At 54.8% G+C, this 18,842-nt stretch overlaps 1 protein-coding gene across 1 annotated transcript; it reads left to right on the forward strand.

The window, feature by feature from the left end:
* Positions 1-5,001: 5,001 nt before the first annotated feature.
* Positions 5,002-18,798, forward strand: SLC25A1 (solute carrier family 25 member 1). The gene is made up of 9 exons (XM_068208872.1): positions 5,002-5,159; positions 14,949-15,056; positions 15,184-15,283; positions 15,509-15,647; positions 16,119-16,203; positions 16,363-16,467; positions 16,854-16,969; positions 17,287-17,360; positions 17,457-18,798. The coding sequence occupies exons 1-9, from the start codon at positions 5,069-5,071 to the stop codon at positions 17,569-17,571; spliced, it is 933 nt and encodes a 310-aa protein (XP_068064973.1). The 5' UTR covers positions 5,002-5,068; the 3' UTR covers positions 17,572-18,798.
* The last annotated feature ends 44 nt before the right edge of the window (positions 18,799-18,842 follow it).

Consider the following 18,842-nt stretch of genomic DNA (forward strand, 5'->3'; position numbering starts at 1 on the left):
CATCTGGAGACCAACTTCCAGGCTTATGTCAGAGGGTAACTTGCTTGAAACTACATACAGGCTTTTACTGCCTCATGCTTTCACTGTGAGAAAGAGTATGGATCTCCTTCTGTGTAGTGGCTCTTGCTATTTGTCAGACCTTAGGGGAATCTCCCCTGTTCTGTCAAACTTTGGACATATACAGATCTGGCATCAGAGAAGACAAGAAATTCACAAGGGGAATTCAGGAGGAATGCATTGTTGGGGTAAGTCCCGTTTCTTATTTCATGTAATGGTGTGGTATTTTACAAGACTTCCATTTCCCTTCCCCCCTTTTTAGGACTCTAAGTGGTAGCATAGCAGAAGGAAATGATCTGAAGTAACTTAGCTCCTTAAAAAAATAAAAATTCTAGGCAGATGAAGTCTGTTGAAGTTTCTGCAAATAATAGACATGATCCAGTAAAGACAGTAGTAACTGTAGGGTCAAAATCCTAATTCTGATTTAATAGTCTTTTAGCAGCTGCAGTGCTGAGAGCTGGCACTTCCAGCACAACAGAGATCCTTAACTGGGCTGTAGGAAATAAATGAGCAACAGGGGATTTTTTTTGGGGTTGTGGTTTTTTTTTTTTTTTTTTTTTTTTTTTTTTTTTTTTTTTTTTGTTGTTTTTTTTACCCTAGCAAATCCAGCAGCAGTTACTCAAAAGCCTAAGAAATTTCCTTGGTTTATTGAACTCTAAAATTGATAAACAAGCCTCAGATGCCCACTCAAATGACTGTGAGTAACTTCAGTACTTTGGCAAAGCTGAGTGTCAACTGCTTGTAATTTATGCTTGGATGTGTGATATCCTAATTGGCAGGCTAGGACTTGGCCTCTGAGAAATTCTTAGTGTGACTGAATCAGCATGACAGTTTTTCAATCTGCTGAAAAAAAATGAGGCGAGAACTCTTGCAAATCTTGGGACAGATAGCACTGCACATACCAGGTTCTCATAACAAGCAGTTTATCAAGTGTATGTATTACCTTATGTGTTATTTCTCATCTCTAAAGCTTCTTGCAGTCTTTCTGGGTCCCTTCTGTTCTGCTGTAAATGGTTTGGCTTTGCACTTGGTTCCAAGCCAACTGTATTTCCTTTTTTGCTTTACAGAGCACCCCAAGACTGCTTCAATCTCATTTGTTTCCAGATAAGGACATAAGGCTGGAAAATGCTTGAAGACACCAGAGTGCTTTGTGACGCTCGTGTGCAATTAGGTTGTGGTTTGCCAAGTGAATGAGCCTTGCTATAGCAACCTGCAGGTGTACCAGTCCAGATTAATGGATCTGGAGTCATTATTGTGCACCATCTACTTCATCAGGTGTCCAGCCTCCAGAGAGTTTGTCACTAGTCTAGCTTTCTCATTTTTCAATATTGTGCATTTTCTGTGGGCACCTTTCCAAAGGTAATGACAGATCTCAACTCATGTTTTACTAATACAACACTGCAAAATTCTTAGCATAGGCATGTGCTTCAGTTTGTTTGGAGCCTTTGCAATCTTTTAAAAAGGCAACAACGTCCATCTGTTTTCTTCCTAGTTAATATAAAGTTGACAGCTTTTAAGCTTAAGATGAATTTGAAGTACAGACAGTGAAGTCCTGTCTTTTATGCTTCAGAATTTAAAAGTCCTGAGTCAGGTTCTGAGCTTATTCAGTTATGCATTTCCTGCCTGGTTCAATGACTCAAGATTTTTTTTTTTTGGTCTGTTGTTTTTAATCAAGATTGCCTGAAACTCTCCATTTTCTCTTTTCACCCCAGTGGTTATAAAAGGAAGGAATTACAAAGTCTTCTGGTATGTTGTTTTCCACAGCACTAAGTTCTCCAATATTATGCAGAGCACAAATTCCCCAAGCACTGGTTATCCAGACGGGGAGCTAGGAGTGAGTTTGGGTAGGAAACGGTGCTTAATAAATCTTTGAATTGCTCTCCTTTTGTAAGGTACTTTTTTCTTTCCACTTAGGGGAGGGACAGGGGCTGGGGAAATGGCCTCATCAGCTGCTAATAGTTTGTCAACTGGAATTGCTTTGTTGAGTAATGGATCCTGCTGTGAGGGATTCACAGCCAAGGCAGGGTAGCAGAATGATAATCGGTACACGCTGTACATGGGCTTCACTCTCTTCTGAGATGAGTCAGGCCCACGCAGATGTGAACGTAACAGGGACTTCTGTGGTGCTCATGAGAGGCTCAGTCCTGCAATCTCAGTGAATAATCTTGTGTAGCAACAGGAGCTCTTTCTGCATGTGTGCTTAAGTGGTAATCATGTTCATTGTTTGGAATAGCATCATCTTGCTTATAACCACAGTAGCTCCTGCTGCACACACTTCAAAGCTGGGGAAATGTTGACTCAAATCTGCAGTATTTTCACTTCTTGAAGCCAGTTATGTGCAGGATCTGTTTTGCATAAAGGAATTGTTTTGTCTCAATAGGGAACCTGAGAGAAAATGAGTTTCTTATTTTATCATAAAACCACAAGTGATAGGGATTAATAATGCATGGAAAGGTTTGTAGTAGTTGATGAGTTCTATCAAATGTGATAATACATCTGTTAATTCAGTGAAATGAAGAGGTTCTTTGATCCCAGGATATATAGTAGGAAGTTATATGCCCCATATTGACTGCTCAAAGTCTTTGAAACCATGGTGTGCTGTCTAGTGCCAATTAAATAAAAGTAATAATAATAATTTTAGGGAGGGGCAAGGGAGGAATAAGTTGGAACTAAGTGTCATCAAGTAAGTATGTGCTTCTGAGGATCCAGAAAAGTCTTGTCTGCAATTGTTTGTGTTTGAAAAAAAAAAATGTGAAAGTTGCTTTCATTTTCAGTAGCTCTTTTAAATTCTGATTATTAGGGCCTGGAGCGGTGCCATGAGGCACATAGGCTGCAGTAGCACCTGACTACGTATTTCACAATTCTTGCGTCTTTATATGCCAGCAGAAACAAGCACCAGCCACCAGCAAGGGAAATGAGTTCAGATTGTCAGAGGGTTGTTTCCATGAAAATTCCTGAAGCGAGAGCAGTAACATGGTGGTTTTGATGTTCCTCTTCTATGCTTTGACCATGCATTTCTTTGGAGATGCTCTTGACTATGTGAGCCTGGCCAAGTATTTACTTTCACATAACTAATAGGATTTAAAACATCCTCTTGCAGCCCTGGTATTTCAGGGATTGTTTATCTTGTTTCACTGTTTCTCCTTCAGGCTTTCTGCTGACAAGTGGTGTTAGCAGCTTCTTGGAGGTCAGGTCCTTGCAGGAGATGGCTTTCAATCTGCATGTGATTAAATATGAATAATCCTTTCCCTGTTCAGCAAGGTAAGCACTGCTGAGAATCCCATTGAGTCTGATGTGAATTAAGCATGTGGTGTGGTATTTTCTTGGACAGGATGAGGTTGTCCACAGGCCTTGGTGAGTGGGGAATCTGTAAGAGCCAATGTTCGTTGTGAAGGTAATCATGGCCTCACAGCACAGGCTGTACGTGTCTGCAGGCAGATGTGAAAGCCATGATGATTTGATGGAAAGGTATGAGGAGTTGCAGAGGTTAATCAGAAATCCAAATGCATTTGTTTGTTGGCCGTGTTTGAAAGAATTTATCTTATCTTTACCATTCCAATAACGCTAACCTGAACATGAGTAGCTGCTCTGCAATTGTGACCAGGACTATGACTGTTTCTTCCTTCCCTTCACATGTTAATTCCTCCCCCTCCTTTACTGCCCTGTGTTAAAGGAGGGGGGGCCTTAGACATGGCATGAGACCACTCTATGCCTATTTTAACTCTGTTGTGAAACCACATACAGTTCTGATCTCACCTGAGGGTGAGTTTTGCAATGCAAGTATGTTTGCTTTTAACCCTGGCAGAATAAAGATGCTTCAGTTTCCCAAAGGCTTTTTCTGCCAGCAGCTCAGCCACGATGCCAGGGCTGTATAGCTGCAAAGTGAGCTTTTGGATGGGGCTGGCAGCTGCCGGATTGCTGAGTCTCCTTAAGTAAAAACCATGTCACAAAGCACACAGAGAGCAAGTCTGGACAGGAGCATGTTTTATGCATAGCTGGAGGTGACTTCTTGCACAAAATGTTTGCTCTTTTGAGTAATGTGGCTGCTCCAGGTGTAAGGGAGAGCACAGTTCTGGAGTACAGCTCCAGTGTTCCCTGGTTTCTGCAAAATCCTGGATGGAAACGTAAACAGTGTTGGTTTCTTTCCCTGTATCCTGTAAATACAGCTTTTGGACATAAACTAGAGCAGGGCAGGCTTCCTCTGTCTGCAGGTAAAGAAAAAAAAAATATCCTAGTGCAATTTGCACAGCCCAGTCATTGAGAAGCAATAGATAATACACCCATCCACCCCCCCCCCCAAAAAAATACACCCATCCACCCCCCCAAAAAAAAAACCAAAAAAAACAACACAAACAAAGCAACAAAAGCACCAACCAACCTCGGCTAAGCCCAGAGCGTCATTGCACTCACAGCAGCCTTTTCATTTGAGAATGTTTTTGTTTCTCTTCCGCCTGCGCTGGGCGTTCATTTGCGCTTCCTACCCAGGGCGTTCCTGGTCTCCGTTCCTCACTGAAACGGAAAGGATTCAAGCCAAGGGCCTGAGATGAGCAAACCCTCCCCTTTCCCTCCCCTCGGACCGTCGTCACCGCGCAGGGCGCGCTGTTGTGTATCCTCGCTGACCGAGGGCTTTGGGCTGGTTTCAGAGCTAGTCCTGGCCTAAGCGTGCTCGGAGGTGCTGATGCTGCTCAGGAGAGGCACTGCTGCCCACGTCCCTCCGGCCGGGCCGGCATCTCTCCGTACCCACACGGAGGCTTTTCCCGTGGATTCCTGGGAGCGGGCTGAGCAATCCCCATTCCCGCAGCACCGACGGCCGGGCTGGGTCACGGTGCGGCTCTGCCGCCGTGCACCCGCCACCCCGCTCCCCGCAGAGCCGCTCCCCGCGTCCCCACGGGCCGCCCCCGCCCCGCCCCGCGAGGATGTGACGCCGCCGGGGCCGCCCCTCGCGGGCGCGGCTCTGAAATAGGGCTCAGCCGCCGCCGCCGGGCAGCCGGAGCCGCGGAGCAGCGCGGCCATGCCCGCCACCGCTGCGCCCCGCAGCCTGGCCGCCGCCGCCCCCGCCGGCAAGGCCAAGCTCACGCACCCCGGCAAGGCCATCCTGGCAGGTAAGGGGCTCCCGGGGCTCGCCCCGCCGCTGCCAGCGTGGGCATCCGGCTGGGCGGGGGCTGCCGGGCCCGCCCCGGGGCGGTGGCGCTCTCGCAGGTGCCGCTCCATCCCGGGACTGCCGCCCCTCTCCCGCTGCCCGCGGAAGGCGACCCCGCTGGACCGGGGTTTCCCTTCAGCCACAGCCAGAGAGCTCCCGCAGCTGCATCCCGAGCCTGGAGCTGGCTGCGGGGCTCCCGCTATCCGCGGAGACCCCAGCGTCTTGCCAGGCTCTTTCTGCACCCGGCGGCCCAGCCGGGAAGGTGCTGGTGGGCTCGGACATGACGGGGGGCGAGCGGCGCTCGGGGGTTCAGCGGTGTTCAGCAGGAGGGAGCGGAACTGATGGGAGAGGCTGGTGGCAGCAAGGGCCCCACATGCTACCCAGAGGGTGCTAAGGGTCAGGGCTGAAGCAGCAGCAGTCGGTTGTCCCTGCCCCAGCTGTGTCCCATAGGCTGTGCTGATACAGCTCCTCTAAAGGCTGCTTAGTCCCTCCTTTGTGCCCGAGCATCAGTCTCTTGGATCAGGGCGTGTTTTCCCGTCCAGTTCTGACCACTTCCATGGGATCAAAACAGTAACTGCACCGAGTGCAGCAGTCACTGCAGAGTTAATGCTCTGCCTCCTGCTTGTGGCTCTTTCGAGCTCTGAGCTGAATGGAGTCCAAGACAGTCGCAGGCTTGTTAAACTCCTTTGTAGCTGTTCATTAGCTCCCTGGTTTCTCCTGCCAGTCGCAGGACAATTCCCAGAGTGGAGATTAGCGTCTTTGTTTTGAAATGAGCCATCGCAGCCTCGACATGATTGGCATGTTTAGAGCTTTTGTGTTTTCCAGCCAATTCCCCCTCCTACGATTGTGCCTTTGTTTGTCTGTCCAACTCTCTGCTCCCCTCCAAGGGCAGAGCTCCAGCCTCCAGCAGCGGGACCGGGGAGCAGCGGGGCTGTGCCCGCACGGGGAGCGGAGCCGCGGCCGCTCCGGCTCTTTCCCCGCCCCGGCGGGCGGCCTCCCTCGCAGCGCCGGGAGAACTGTCGGAGGTGGATGCGGCCGCTGGAGCGTGCAAAGGGTGCCGAAGCCTCCCAGCGTCACGTCTCCGGGAAGGGACTTTGCCATCACTCGGTTGTCTGGCCAAAGGGCTGGGGCTTCAGGAAGAGGGAAACAGCCTCCAACGAGAGGGTGCCTTCTCACTCAAGTGAACCCTTTGGTGAGACCAGGCTCCTCCAGAGCTCTGTGCCCCTCCCTGCTGCCCCACCTCAAAATGGGTTGGTTTTACCAGGCCTCTTGACTTGAAGGTCTTTTAAATAGGCTTTAATCCAATCTTAGGATGGAAAGGACAGGATGTTTCCTTCTTGTCTACCCTTCCCAGTCTTTCCCAACTTGCTGTCCATGTGCAATGAAAGCATCAGGTTGTCTCTGTCTGGACCAAGGTACCAGGATACTTTCATAGATCTTGTGTAGATCTGTAATCAGGATCATCAGGTTACCAGAATCAGCCTCCTGCGAGAGAGGTTGCAGCAGACTTGCAGAGGTAGAAGAAGGACCCTATTGAGATGCTGGTCTTCTCCTCACAGGCTGTAATCAGAGTAATTGGTTAATGGGCAGAAGTCCAGCCAAGCCTCTGTGGCATCTAATTGTATTAGAGAACCACAGAAATGGGAGAAAGCTGCTGTTAACTCCCTGTGCCCTGGTCTGCTCAGCCCTCCAGCCCCTTGCTGGGGGATGCAGTGCTGTTTTCGGCTGTCTCTGTTGACTTTAAGGGGTTTGCTGACACTCTGAGTTTCTCATATGACATCTGTCTGCACAACAGGGATGCGTGCTCCACGTTCTGGTGAGCTGGAGGTGTTAAGATGGAACATTCCTGCTGTGCTTCATCAGCCTGTGCTGGTGCAGTTAAATAAGCCATCATCCCTCCCTGGGTGCGTATCTGCTCCCAGACCCTGTGTGTAATTGGGATCCTCTGCCAGGGAGGCACAGCTCCCTCGGCTGCCCAGACCTCAACAGGCTGGGGTTGGCTCTTTTCTGAAGAGATGCAAGTAAAGCTCTGTCTGCCAGGAGCTCTTCTCCTTCAATTGTCGCAACAGACAAAACACAAGGTTAAAAATTAATTTGCTAATGGGCCCTCCTTTGTCCAAGCAGCTGTTGTGTGCCAAGGCAGCACTTCACGTTGCAGTGACAACGCTGCTGGTGCTGCTGTGGCCACGCGTGGCCTGAGCACATGAAGGCAGCTCAGCCTCTTCTGCTGGATAACAACCTGTTAGCAGGTGGGCCAGGAGCCCAGCCCTGTCTCCAGCCTCCCACAGCCAGCTTTCCTGTTTTGTGCTGTGGTTTCCAAACAGCCCACCAGACTCCTGTCCCTCCCACAAGCATCCTGAAGGGTTGGGTGCTGCTGGTCTACTATGCTCCTAGCACAGGGCCACACTGCAGTGTGGGGCTTGAAATAAAGGCAGTTAAGTGGTGAGACAGGAGTGCTGGTGGCAGAGCTGGTGGCAGTCATCAGTCACCTCTGGGAATCCTGAGAGCGCTCCTTCACTGGGTCTTTGGATGCCATGTTGGCAGCTCCTTTCGGTGCTGTTGGGTCAGCTCAAGTCAGCCTGCAGTCTGGGCTATTTCCAGCCCAGCACAAATGGTCTTTGCCATTTGCAGGCAAAGCCTTGCACCCCTGCCCTCCTGAGAACTTTGCTCGTGGTTATCGGTGCTCATTTGGTGAAAGGCTCTGCCTGCCCTCGACAGAGTTAAGTACAGCCTTACTCTGTTTTTAGCCAGCTTTGAAGCCTGGGGTCTGCTTCCTCCCACGGAGAAGCTCCCAGCTGCCTTGCTCTCTGCATGGTATCTCTGCTCACCCGGGGGCTGTTGCACAGTTGCTGTTTCTACCTACACCTAATCCTGCCTGGCCAGGGAGGCAGGATGCTTGGATGTTGTCCTGCACGGTGCTGGATTTGGAAAGAGCTCACAGGGCTTGTGGCTGCTACCCTGGTGTTGTGCACCAGGGTCCTAGGGGGAGCATGGGCAAGGGAGAGGGACTGCAGGGAGAGGGTAGGGCATAAAGCAGAGTTCAGCAAGGGAGCCCAGGCTCCCGAACAAAGCAGTAATTGGAGCTTCCTCTTCTTTGTTAATCCTTGATATTATCTTTCTTAGGAAATGCTGTACCTGCAGAGGAGAGGAGTCAGGGTCTGGGTGTGATAGCTGAGACTTGCCTTTTGCAGAGCAGGTCTCCTTTCCCAAAAGTCCCAAGTCCATCTGGATTTCCGGGGACATTGCTCTCAGGAGAGGGTGTGAGGGAGGTTGTGCTGCTGTGAATGGCTGTGGTCCATCACACTCCCTGGTTTTGAGATAGATGCCTTGTGCTCACAGCAGGGTAGGGGATGTTTCTCCCTTCATGCTGAGCCAAGTGGAAGCCAAGTGCAGCCAGGAGTAAAGATTGGAGAGTGTGGAGGGAGCCAGTCCTGTCAAGTCTGCTGGTCCTCAGTACATCACTCCTGGCTGTGGTTTCTCCTTGCAGTTGCCTCCTATGGCTGTCATCTGTTTGGAGAGTGGGGCACAAGGACCATGCTAGCCTTGAGTGACTTCCTGGCTGCCTGGGAGCCCTCTTGGGCTGCAGTGAAAACCTCTAAGAGCCCCAAGGCTCCTGGTGGGAGGAGGATGTCAGCCCCAGGGCCAGGAAACCACATTGGGCTGTCCCTTCAGTTTGAATGGATTCTGTATGAGCTGGGGTTAACCCTGAGCTCTGAAATGAGAGTTTCTGAGATTTTCACATGCTTGATGCTCTGCTTGACATTCTGCAGGCAACCACTTTCTCTGGGTTGATGTAAATGATCGTAAGGAGTCGTCCGTCTTCTCCAGACGATAAGCAACATGAGCTGACAGCTTGGGAATGTTGCAACATCTCTCAGCCCTGATGGTGCTGTGTGGTGCATGCAAATGCAGCCCCCCCTGCTCCTGCTTGTGCCCTGAGGTCTCAGGTCATCTCTTGACAGCAGGAATTGTTTTTTTGGCCATCTCTTCTCCCTCTCTGTGCTCCAGTGCTTGGTACACCAGTCACTCCCCTTTGCTGGGGGCAGGGAGATCAGAGCCTGTCCCCAGGGAAGTCTCAGTCCTGGCAGTGGCTCCTTCATCCAGCTATCGGGCTGTGCTGGAGGAGTCATCCAACAGCCCTGGGCTCCAACACCGGCTCCCTGTTGCATGTCTTGAGAGAGTTTTTGATGCTTGAAAAGTTGGTGTCTGAAGTTAAATAGTGGAATGGCCAGGATGGTGGAATGGCAGCTCATGGTGACAAACCTGGGGCCTTGAGGTGTGCAGGGCAATGGGGAGAAGGTGACTTGAGCAGGACAGAGAACCTGGCAGTCCCCAAAGGTGGAATCAGCACCAGAGGCAGAGGATACTGTGACTGCGACACAGGGAAATGGCTTCTGCTATCATACTCACAGCTGAGAAGTTTAAAATGTAATAATGATTAATTGTCATATTGAGAAGTAAATGCAAAGAGCTGATGAATGAGTGAGTTGTGAAAGGACAGCCTGTTCAAACAGGGCAGTTCCAGTAAGACTCAGGACAAATGGTTTCATCCCATCCGTGGCATTATCTGCAGCACTGTTTGCACGGGGCTGTTTACCCACAGTGGCACAGGGTACAGAGGGGCACCTCTCATGTTTGCCATTCTGTTTCACTGGGGGTTCAGACTGTCACCAGCCTGCCTGTAGCACACTCACATAACCAAAACAGCTGTGAATGTCTGCTTACTGCTGGGCATGCTGAACCCCTGTGCTCCCCACTGGCCTTGCCCTGTCAGATGGGAGACCTTCCTCACCCCAGCCTGGGGACAGACACCCTCTGAGCCTGCTGACCTCTGCAGGATATGTTTTTTTCCCTTCTAACCAAAACACAGGTAAACTTCTGGCAGTCTGTTTGGAGAAGCAGCCTTCCCCATCTCAGCATTGAGTCAGACTTTGGGTGGCAGAGCTGCCCCCGCAGTGGTTTTCCACAAGGATGTGGCTGCAGATGGGTGGTGAAGGACTGTCCGTGGCCAGAGGAGGTGCCTGGGTGAGGACAGCAGTGCTGGAGCTCTGCCAAGAGTCAGCTGTCCTGGAGAGCTGCATCCCCAATGAGGCTCCTGCCTGCTCCTGAGACCCCAGTTTCACAAGATGGCCCGTGGTGGGAAGTGCCGGCAGGGTGGAGCTGTTAAACCCGTTTCTCCGCTGCAGGCAGGCAGGGCAGGATTGCTCCACGGCAATGGATGGGTGAAGAGCAGCCTGGATGGCTGCCGGGGGGGTTGGTCCCTCGGTGAGGGGAGCAGGCGGCAGTCTGGGCTGCAGAGACCTGTCACAAGCTGCTGGTGTGTATTTCTGCCTTCCTGGTTTGTAGCAGCCTGATGATCTTTGGTTCTTAGGGTTTTTTTTCTTCCTTATTTCCCCAGCTCCAAAAGCTGTGTTGGCTAATTAAAAGGGCACCAAGTCCACTTGTGAGAGTGGTGCATACTGTAAGCACAGCATCCAGGAGATGGGCAGGATTGCACCCTGTGCCTGTAGTGTGTGGTCCGTGTCAGCTGCTCAGCTCACCCCATCCTGCTACACCTTCTGCACATGGGCTGGGAGCCCCCAAAATGGGGAACTCGGGGCTCAGCCTGCACTGAGAGCCTGTTTGTGCCTTCCCACCGTCCTCAGCCACCCGACTGACAGAATGGAGAAGCTCCAGGCATGGGCCCTGGGAGAACTCTGCTGCTTTGCTTCCAAACTCTTAGGAATAATTTCCTCTGGCCTGAAAGGATGCTAATGAATCTGAAGTTAAAAGGTGCTTTTTATGGAAAAAAGTCAGTGCTGGTATGTCAGCATGTGAAATTACTCTTAAAATGGAGAGACTGAAATTGCTCCCTGGGTGCTCACTTCTCATCAGAGCTGCACAGAGACCTGCTGCTCCATCACTCTGCACGAGCAGGATGCTTTTGCAGGCACAGCCACTTGCAGGAGTGGCAGAGGGGCCAGTGCCACCCCCTGCCCCTCTGTGGCTCCCAGACAGGGTAGCAGGTGTTCATTGGGGCACTTGCCTCTGGGTAGGCGTTTGCACAGGGTGGCAGTGCCAGTCCTGGCTGTGCAGCCTTGGTTTGTGTCGGTCCCGGGGCTCTGCTTGTCTTCCCCATCGCAGCTGCATCCTCCCGCCTTCGGCGCTGCCCTGGGTCTGCATCTGGGGTCCCTGGGTCGGGGTGGTCAGTGGTGTCCCAGAAACTGCTCATGGACCGTGTGTGGCGCTGAACCTGTGTGTGCCATCACGTGTTGTGTGAGCATTGCAGGGGCAGCACCCTCCCACTGTCCCCAAAAAACCCTCTTCTCCCTCCTGCTAGCTCTCCCCAGCCGTGCCCAAGGGCTGCAGGCGTGTCCTCAAAGGACGGCCTCCTCGGGCCTCTGCCGGGGAAAGCTAAACTTTTTCTGGGAAAACTATGCCAGGGTATTTTTCCCTTCTCTCCCTTCCCGCTGAGCCTGCAATGTCAGGATAGCTGGCAGCTGAAGCACTTGCAGGCTCGCTGCAGGCAGGGAGCCATTCCTGGTGCTGGGAGTGGGATCCCCCCGCCGGGGGCACCTTCCCTGGGGCTGGGCAGAGCGACCTTCCCTGAAGGACGTTCCCTCTCCTCCGGCTCCGCTGCATCCAGCGAACAGCCAGAGCCTTGGCCCGGCGTCTCAGCTGCCCCGCGTGCTCTTTCACCTCCTGAGTGCTGCTGTTCCTGCTGACTCCACGATGTTGCAAGAGCTGGAGCTGCTGTTTAAAGTCCGGGTAAACAGGTTGCAAAGTCCCTGCAGCCCTGGAGAGGAAGGGGATTGGACAAAGCTGTTGCTCGTGGGCAGTGGAGTGATTTATTTGCATAGAATGAGGTTTCTGCTGGGGTAAAACTGTGTGGGGAGAGATGACAGCAGAGCAGGACTTCTGATGGGTCTTGCTTCCAGGGGGCTGCAGGGCAGGTGGCCTGTGCCACCCTGTCTCTCTGTGGGCAAAAGAAAATGGATTAAAATTACCACAAGTCATGGAGTGTGTCCAGAGTCCCTGCTCTCTGTATACCTTCCCATGGGATTTTAGGCCAGAACAACACTGGGGAACAGGGAGGGGACCTGGCAGCATGGGTGCCCTGTTCCTTCATCCTTGGCTAGGGCAACCTCATTGCCCCAGAGGCTGCCAGGTCCCAGGAACAATGTGGTGTTCCTTTGCTGGGCTCCTGTGGATGGCATTGCCTGTGAGATGCTGGGCAGAGCCTCTGCCTCCCCTGCATGCAAGTGTGACTGCTGCGGCTGTGAGCAGGTTGCAGGAGGTGCAGCATCTCTCCCTGTAGCATTTGGTGTGGCTGCCATGAGCTGGTTGCCCCTGGACTGCTGCTTGTCCTGCGTGCTTCCCTGCTGTCTGGCTTCTGGGCGTGCTGGAGCAGGAGCTGGTGCTGGGAGACCCAGAGAGAACAAACATTTATGGTGCTTAAAACATCCAGCACTTCAATTCTGCAGTGTGGGAGGGAGGGAAGTGGCCTTGGCAGCACTCGGGGTGTTCGTGTGGCTGCGGTGGCGCAAGGCTGGTGGCACGGTGGTGTGTGGCAACGTGGAGAGGTGCCAGCTGGTGCTCAGCTTTTTGGGGACTGTTGCACCCAGCTGGAGGACATTGCTCCTCATCGAGCTGCTCTCTGGGGCCTGCCAGCTGCTCCTGCAGGAGCTGTTTGTCTTTGCAGGAGAAATGAGTGTTGAGCCAGTCCCCCTGCCATGGGACCGGCAGTGTCTGCCGCTCTGACGGACACGCCGAGGGCGGGAGAGGGTTGAAGGGGCAGGAGGGGTGTGCTGGGCACTCTGCAGTTGGTGGTTGTCCTCCTGTGATGCCCCAGGGGAGCTGTTGGCTGGCTGCAGTGCCATGAGCCAACCCTGTGTTTGGTCCCATGTCCCCAGAGCAGCGGGTGCCACGGAGGCGTCAGGGCTGGCAGTGGTCACCCAGCACCGCCTCCTGAGAAGTGCCTGGCTGGGCTGGGCTGGGCTGGGCTGTGCTGGGCTGGGCAGCTCCAGCCCCCCTGGGAACACAGTGGGAAACAAGGAGCCTTTGTTTGCTGTGGCAGAGCTGGGCTGGCCTCAGCACAGGGCCAGGATGCTGCCCAGCTGGGCTGGCGTCTCCTGCCTTGGGTACTCAGTGCCACGGTGTCCCCATCCCTGCCATGCCTGTGGGAGGAGTGGGATGCTCTTTGAGCACGAAGCTGGGCTTTGCATTGCCCCAGCTGTGTTGAGGCTGGCCTGGCTTCTTGGTTTCCCTGGGTAAGAGGTGCAGCCTGGTGCTTTTTGTGTCTGGGGGGAAAAACTAGCATAAGGCTGTTTTAAGATGGGTGCTGCTCAGCTGCTGGAAGGAATGAGGGGAAGCTGCTTTTCCCTCTAGAAGGACTGGGCTGAAAGGAGGCAGCAGTGCTCCCAAGGATGCCAGTTGCCAGTGGCACCGACAGGGGAGAGCTGGCAACACCAGAGAGATCTCTTGCATGTGTGGAGGCCATGCAGAAGAAACACGACTTTGTGAGAAAGTGTGCTGGTCTAAGGAGCTGGTGCTGCCTGCTGTTGTCACAGGGAGCAGCCATGGGCCGCGGTGTCCCCTATCAGCATCCCTTCGTGGGAGGACTTTGGGGGGCGCTGATAAGCAGAATTGTGCAATGTGGCACCAGCCTGTGCTTCACTGCAGAGCAGGATAACAACCACTGCACCCACTCCCAGCCTCCACTACAGAGGCAGTGTGTTCCCTGCTGGGGTGTCCCCTAGGCCGTGGTGGGGCTCCAGTCCTGGCAGTGGGGACCACAGACCTGCTGAGTCACACCAAGGACATGGCCAGGCTGGAGGAACCACTGGAGGCTGTATAGGAGACTGGGAGCTGACAGCCCCCCTGACCACACGCTGTGCCCAGCCTGTGGGCTGAGGCATGATTCAGCTTCCCTGGGCAAGGAGCAGGGAGATCCTCGGGGGTGCTCAGGGTGGTGTTGACCCCAGTGGCAGCGCCCTGTGCCCTGTCCTGGGCGGAGCAGGGTTGGCCCTGTGAGACCTGAGGGAGCTCAGCCCTGTGCTTCCTCCCGGTGCCGCTGCTGCTCGGCGGGACCTGGCCACACTTTGATGCTGTGTGATCCGTCGTGGCCGGATGGGCTGAGCCCAGCTCCCCCAGCACAGCTGGGTCCAGCTGCAAGGGCTCCAGCCATGCTGATGAGAGCCCCAGAGCTGAGAGCCAGCATCTCTTGCTGCCCAGGCCATCAGGAAAGGCTGCAGGTGGTGTAATCGGTGCCCAGCAGCTGCCGCTGCGGGAGCTCGGGGCAGCCAGACAGGCTTGATGATAATTGTGCTTCCTGCCAGCACAGCCAGGTCTGCAGATGGGCTCCTGCTGGTGTGGGGAGTGGTGTGGGCAGCACCACTGGGTTTGTACGTCCCAGTGCTGGCAGCTCACCTGGAGGTGTGAGGCTCTAGAGAGGGAGAGGTGCCTTTGAGGGGCAACAAATAGCAGCCATGGGTGCAGTATTTTGCCCTGTTTTCCTGCCCCTTTGCCCAGTGTCCTCGACAGCTCTTGCTGTGGCAGGGCAGTGATGCCCATGCAAGGCACCAGGCTGGCACAGAGCCCTGCTGCTGTGTGGAATCCTCAGGGTTTTGGTGAGGACAGGGATATTTTGTCCCAGCCCAGACCTGGCTGCCAGAGGTCCCAGGCTCAGCCATCATGGAGCTGGGAGCAGCCATGTGGCACTGAACAGGCACAATGCTGCTCCTGCCTCAGTGTCCCTTCCTCTCCCATGCAGGTGGCCTGGCTGGAGGGATCGAGATCTGCATCACATTCCCCACCGAGTATGTGAAGACGCAGCTGCAGCTGGATGAGAAGGCAAACCCTCCCCGCTACAAGGGCATTGGTGAGCAGCCCCTCTCTGTGTTTGGGGCTCCTGGGGAGCCTGGCTGGTGCTGGGGGGATTTGGCAGGGAGGTGGTGGGTGGTCCTCGGTGTGGCGGGTGACAGCGGCACCGCTGGTCTCTGCCGCAGGGGACTGTGTGAAGCAGACTGTCCGTGACCATGGCGTCCGGGGGCTGTACCGGGGGCTCAGCTCGCTGTTGTACGGCTCCATCCCCAAGGCTGCCGTCAGGTACGTGCCCCCATGGCAAGGGATGAGTGGGGGGGACCCTCAACAGCAGCAAACAAGGGGGTGGCTTTGCCCTTGGTGTCTCCGTTGGTGTTTTACCAAAGCCATGTGGTCTCCCAGGCAGGGAGGGTCCTCTCACAGGGTGTGCAGCTGCTCCTGGACCCAGAGCAGGGGGGTGCAGACTCCTGTCCAGGTGCCCAGGGGTTGGCAGTGTCGGCTCCTTTGCAGGTTCGGGATGTTCGAGTTCCTCAGCAACCAGATGAGAGACGAGCAGGGGCGGCTGGACAGCACGCGGGGGCTCATCTGCGGGCTGGGGGCTGGCGTGGCTGAGGCTGTGGCCGTGGTCTGCCCCATGGAGACTGTGAAGGTGCGTGGGTGTGGCTGCCACTGTCCCCTGCCTTGGCACCCCTCGCTGGGCTGGGCTGGGTGGGGGCAAAACCCAGGGATGCCCAATGAGGGCTGCATGCATTTGCCCGAGACAGTTTTCTAGGGGTGGATCTGATGCTGGAAAGCCCTGTGGAGGTCAAGTCAGGTGGCTCTGGCCCCTTCCCCACTCCAGGCAGGAGCCCCACACCCAGGAACCATCTTGTCACCCATTTTATGAGTGTAAGGCCAACACGACTGCTTGCAGCAGCGGTTTCCCAGGTTTTCCTCTGCAAAATGCACTTCTGCCCATGGGCACAGGCTTCCCCCGTGATCTCTCCCAGAGCTGCCTGGCTGCATGGGTTGGCTCTGGTCTTGGGACCATCCCTGGAACAAGGCAGGAGGTGGCTGCCAGTCCTTGGGGCCATCACATCTGCATTACCTCAGCCAGGACAAGCACATCATCTCCTTGTAGGTGAAGTTTATCCATGACCAGACCTCTCCCAACCCCAAATACCGTGGTTTCTTCCATGGCGTCCGGGAGATCGTTCGGGAACAGGGTGAGTCCCAGGAGAGTGGCACCCTGACTCCCTGAGTACTGCCATGCTATGGGGACAGGGTGGGAGGTGGTGGATGGGCACAGGCTGGGACAGATGGCCTGGGGAGATTTTCCTCTGCCACTTGAGGCTGGTTTCCCCTCCAACATGCTTTTCTTGCAGGACTGAAGGGGACCTACCAGGGCTTAACTGCAACTGTCCTCAAGCAAGGATCAAACCAGGCCATCCGCTTCTTTGTCATGACCTCCCTCAGGAACTGGTACAAAGGTATGGTGCCCTTGGCCCCCCCGGGCCACCCGGGCTGTGCCTCTGGCTCCCCAAGCACCCTTGGGAGCTGCAATGGCTTTTCCATCCACAAACCCCCTATTTCTCATGGCTCAGTCACTTGGAATGGAGGAAAATGAATACCAGGGAGGGGTGGCACCAGCTTGTGGGGCTGACAGGTCCTAGTGCTGGAGCATCACTTTCACACCCACCCTGAGCCCCGTGGTGCAGCATGGGCTCTGTGGGGCAGGTGCTGCTGGACAGTGCTCAGCTCAGCACTTCCCCCTCACCACAAGCAGCCAGACCTGGGACCTTCCTCGTGTGCCCCCTCGGGAATGTACACGGGAATCCCACCACCAACTCTGCCCTGACCCTCTCTTCCTTCCCAGGGGACAATCCCAACAAGGTCATGAACCCCTTCGTAACAGGGGTGTTTGGAGCCCTTGCTGGAGCTGCGAGTGTCTTCGGCAATACCCCCTTGGATGTGGTGAAGACCAGGATGCAGGTACAGTGCCAGGGCCCGGGGTGGGACTGCTCTGCCTGCAGCAGGATGGCAGCACCCACTGCCTGGGAGCTCTGCTGCAGTGCCTGGGGCAGGCGCATGATGCCTGTGAGGTTTGCTTTGGGAGATGTCTGGGATTGCTCCTGAGCCATGGGGAGGGTTTGCACAGAGGTGGGGACATCCCTGTGGGGTCTGATGTCCTGCAGCAGTGGAGAGAGATCAGTTCCTCATGGCACACCCCCAGCTCTGTGCCTCTCCCCTGAAATCCCCCAGATGCAGCCCTGGCTCTGGCCTCTGATCCTGCCTTTCCCTTACCACAGGGGCTGGAAGCGCACAAGTACAAGAACACCTGGGACTGTGCCTACCAGATCATGAAACACGAAGGGCCCCTGGCGTAAGCTCTGCAGTGGGGATGGCTGGTGGGGAGGATGGGCAGGGAAGGGGCTGTGAGGAGACCCAGCCCCACGGCCCTCCTCTCTATTCCTGGCAGGTTTTACAAGGGTACAGTGCCTCGCTTGGGCCGTGTGTGTCTTGACGTGGCCATCGTCTTCATCATCTACGATGAGGTGGTCAAATTCCTCAACAAGGTGTGGAAAACGGACTGAGGGGCCGGGCCAGGCAGCCCCTGCCTCCTGTGCCCCGCAGGGCTTCAGCTGGAGAGCAGAGACCAAACCCACCCCACCTGTGGCACTGCTGGGGCCAGGTCTGCCCTGCACACCCCAAACCTGGCCATCTTTATCTTTAGGAACAGGCTCTGGAGCAGGTTAAATTATTAGTTGTGTGCTGAAGGGAGCAGGGAGGGAGCTGCATCCCACCATCCCAACCCCCAGCATACCCATCATGCCCACCCCAATCTCCTGATGACACTTTCAGCAGCCCCACATCAGCTGTGTATGCTGGTTAACCAGGCTGACATGTCCTTTGGACAGTGGCCTTGGGGCTCCTAGCAGCCAGGAGCTCCTGACTGCCTCGGGAGCAGCTCTTTTGGGGCTGCTGAGAGCCCCCTCGAGCCATGTGGATGCAATGCCAAACTGTATATCACAAGCTGGGCTGATACCACTGGGTATCAGTGGGGCTGATACCACTGGCAGGGTCACAGCAGCTCTTGGAGGGGGCCCAGCAGCCCTGCACCCCCTGGGATGGGAGAGCAGTGACCCCAAGCTCCCTCCTCCCTTCCTGCCAGCACCAAGACCACTGGCATGCAACATCCCATCCCATCCCAGGGAGCCTGCTCAGCCCCGGGCTGCTGAGCAGCAGTTGCCCAAAATTGCACATACAGCCAGGCCTTTAGTTCTGCTCCCTGTGGGCTGGGGTTGGGGTGAGCCGGGTGCCCCCTCACCTGCCGTTTACAGCCGAGACGTGCGTGCGACCGGGGCGAGGAGGTGCAGCCCCAGGCCGCAGGCTTGGCCCCTCGGCCAGGGGTGCAAACCCCTTTCTTCTGCCACATTCCCCGCATCTGCCCTCCCGCCGCATTTCTGTGGTGCCGTAGGTGATCCCGTAGCTTTTGGAGCTTTAGAGCTTCACGCTGACTCACTAACACCCATGGCCGTGGGGCTGGAGCCCTGCCCTGCCCGTGCCAGGCTGGCCCCACTGGATTTGTGCCAAATTTCTCCCTGAGGGAGCTGGGGGTGCAAGAGCCAGGGCTCAACCCATCCCTCCTCCCTCTTGTAGCCAGCGATGAGCTCAGCCTTAACACAGGAGGATGAAGGAGGAAAGCCTGGGCACGGTTTACCTGCGGCTTTTGGATCTGAAGCCAGTGAGGGTTGCATTAGTTTTTTTTTATTGTTATTCTGTTTTACATTCGCAATTTGAATAAAATCAGTCTGGCTTTAGCAGCTGCGTTGGCGTCCGGGCTGTGCTGAATGGGCAGTGAGTG

The sequence above is a fragment of the Anomalospiza imberbis genome, chromosome 18, assembly GCF_031753505.1.
Source record: "Anomalospiza imberbis isolate Cuckoo-Finch-1a 21T00152 chromosome 18, ASM3175350v1, whole genome shotgun sequence".
NCBI classification, from domain to species: Eukaryota; Metazoa; Chordata; class Aves; order Passeriformes; family Viduidae; genus Anomalospiza; species Anomalospiza imberbis.

Coding starts and splice junctions, on each gene's coding strand:
- SLC25A1 (XM_068208872.1), top strand. CDS start 5,069: ATGCCCGCCACCGCTGCGCCCCGCAGCCTGGCCGCCGCCGCCCCCGCC. Junction 15,648..16,118: donor GCCCCATGGAGACTGTGAAG/GTGCGTGGGTGT, acceptor ATCTCCTTGTAG/GTGAAGTTTATCCATGACCA. Junction 16,468..16,853: donor CCTCAGGAACTGGTACAAAG/GTATGGTGCCCT, acceptor CTTCCTTCCCAG/GGGACAATCCCAACAAGGTC.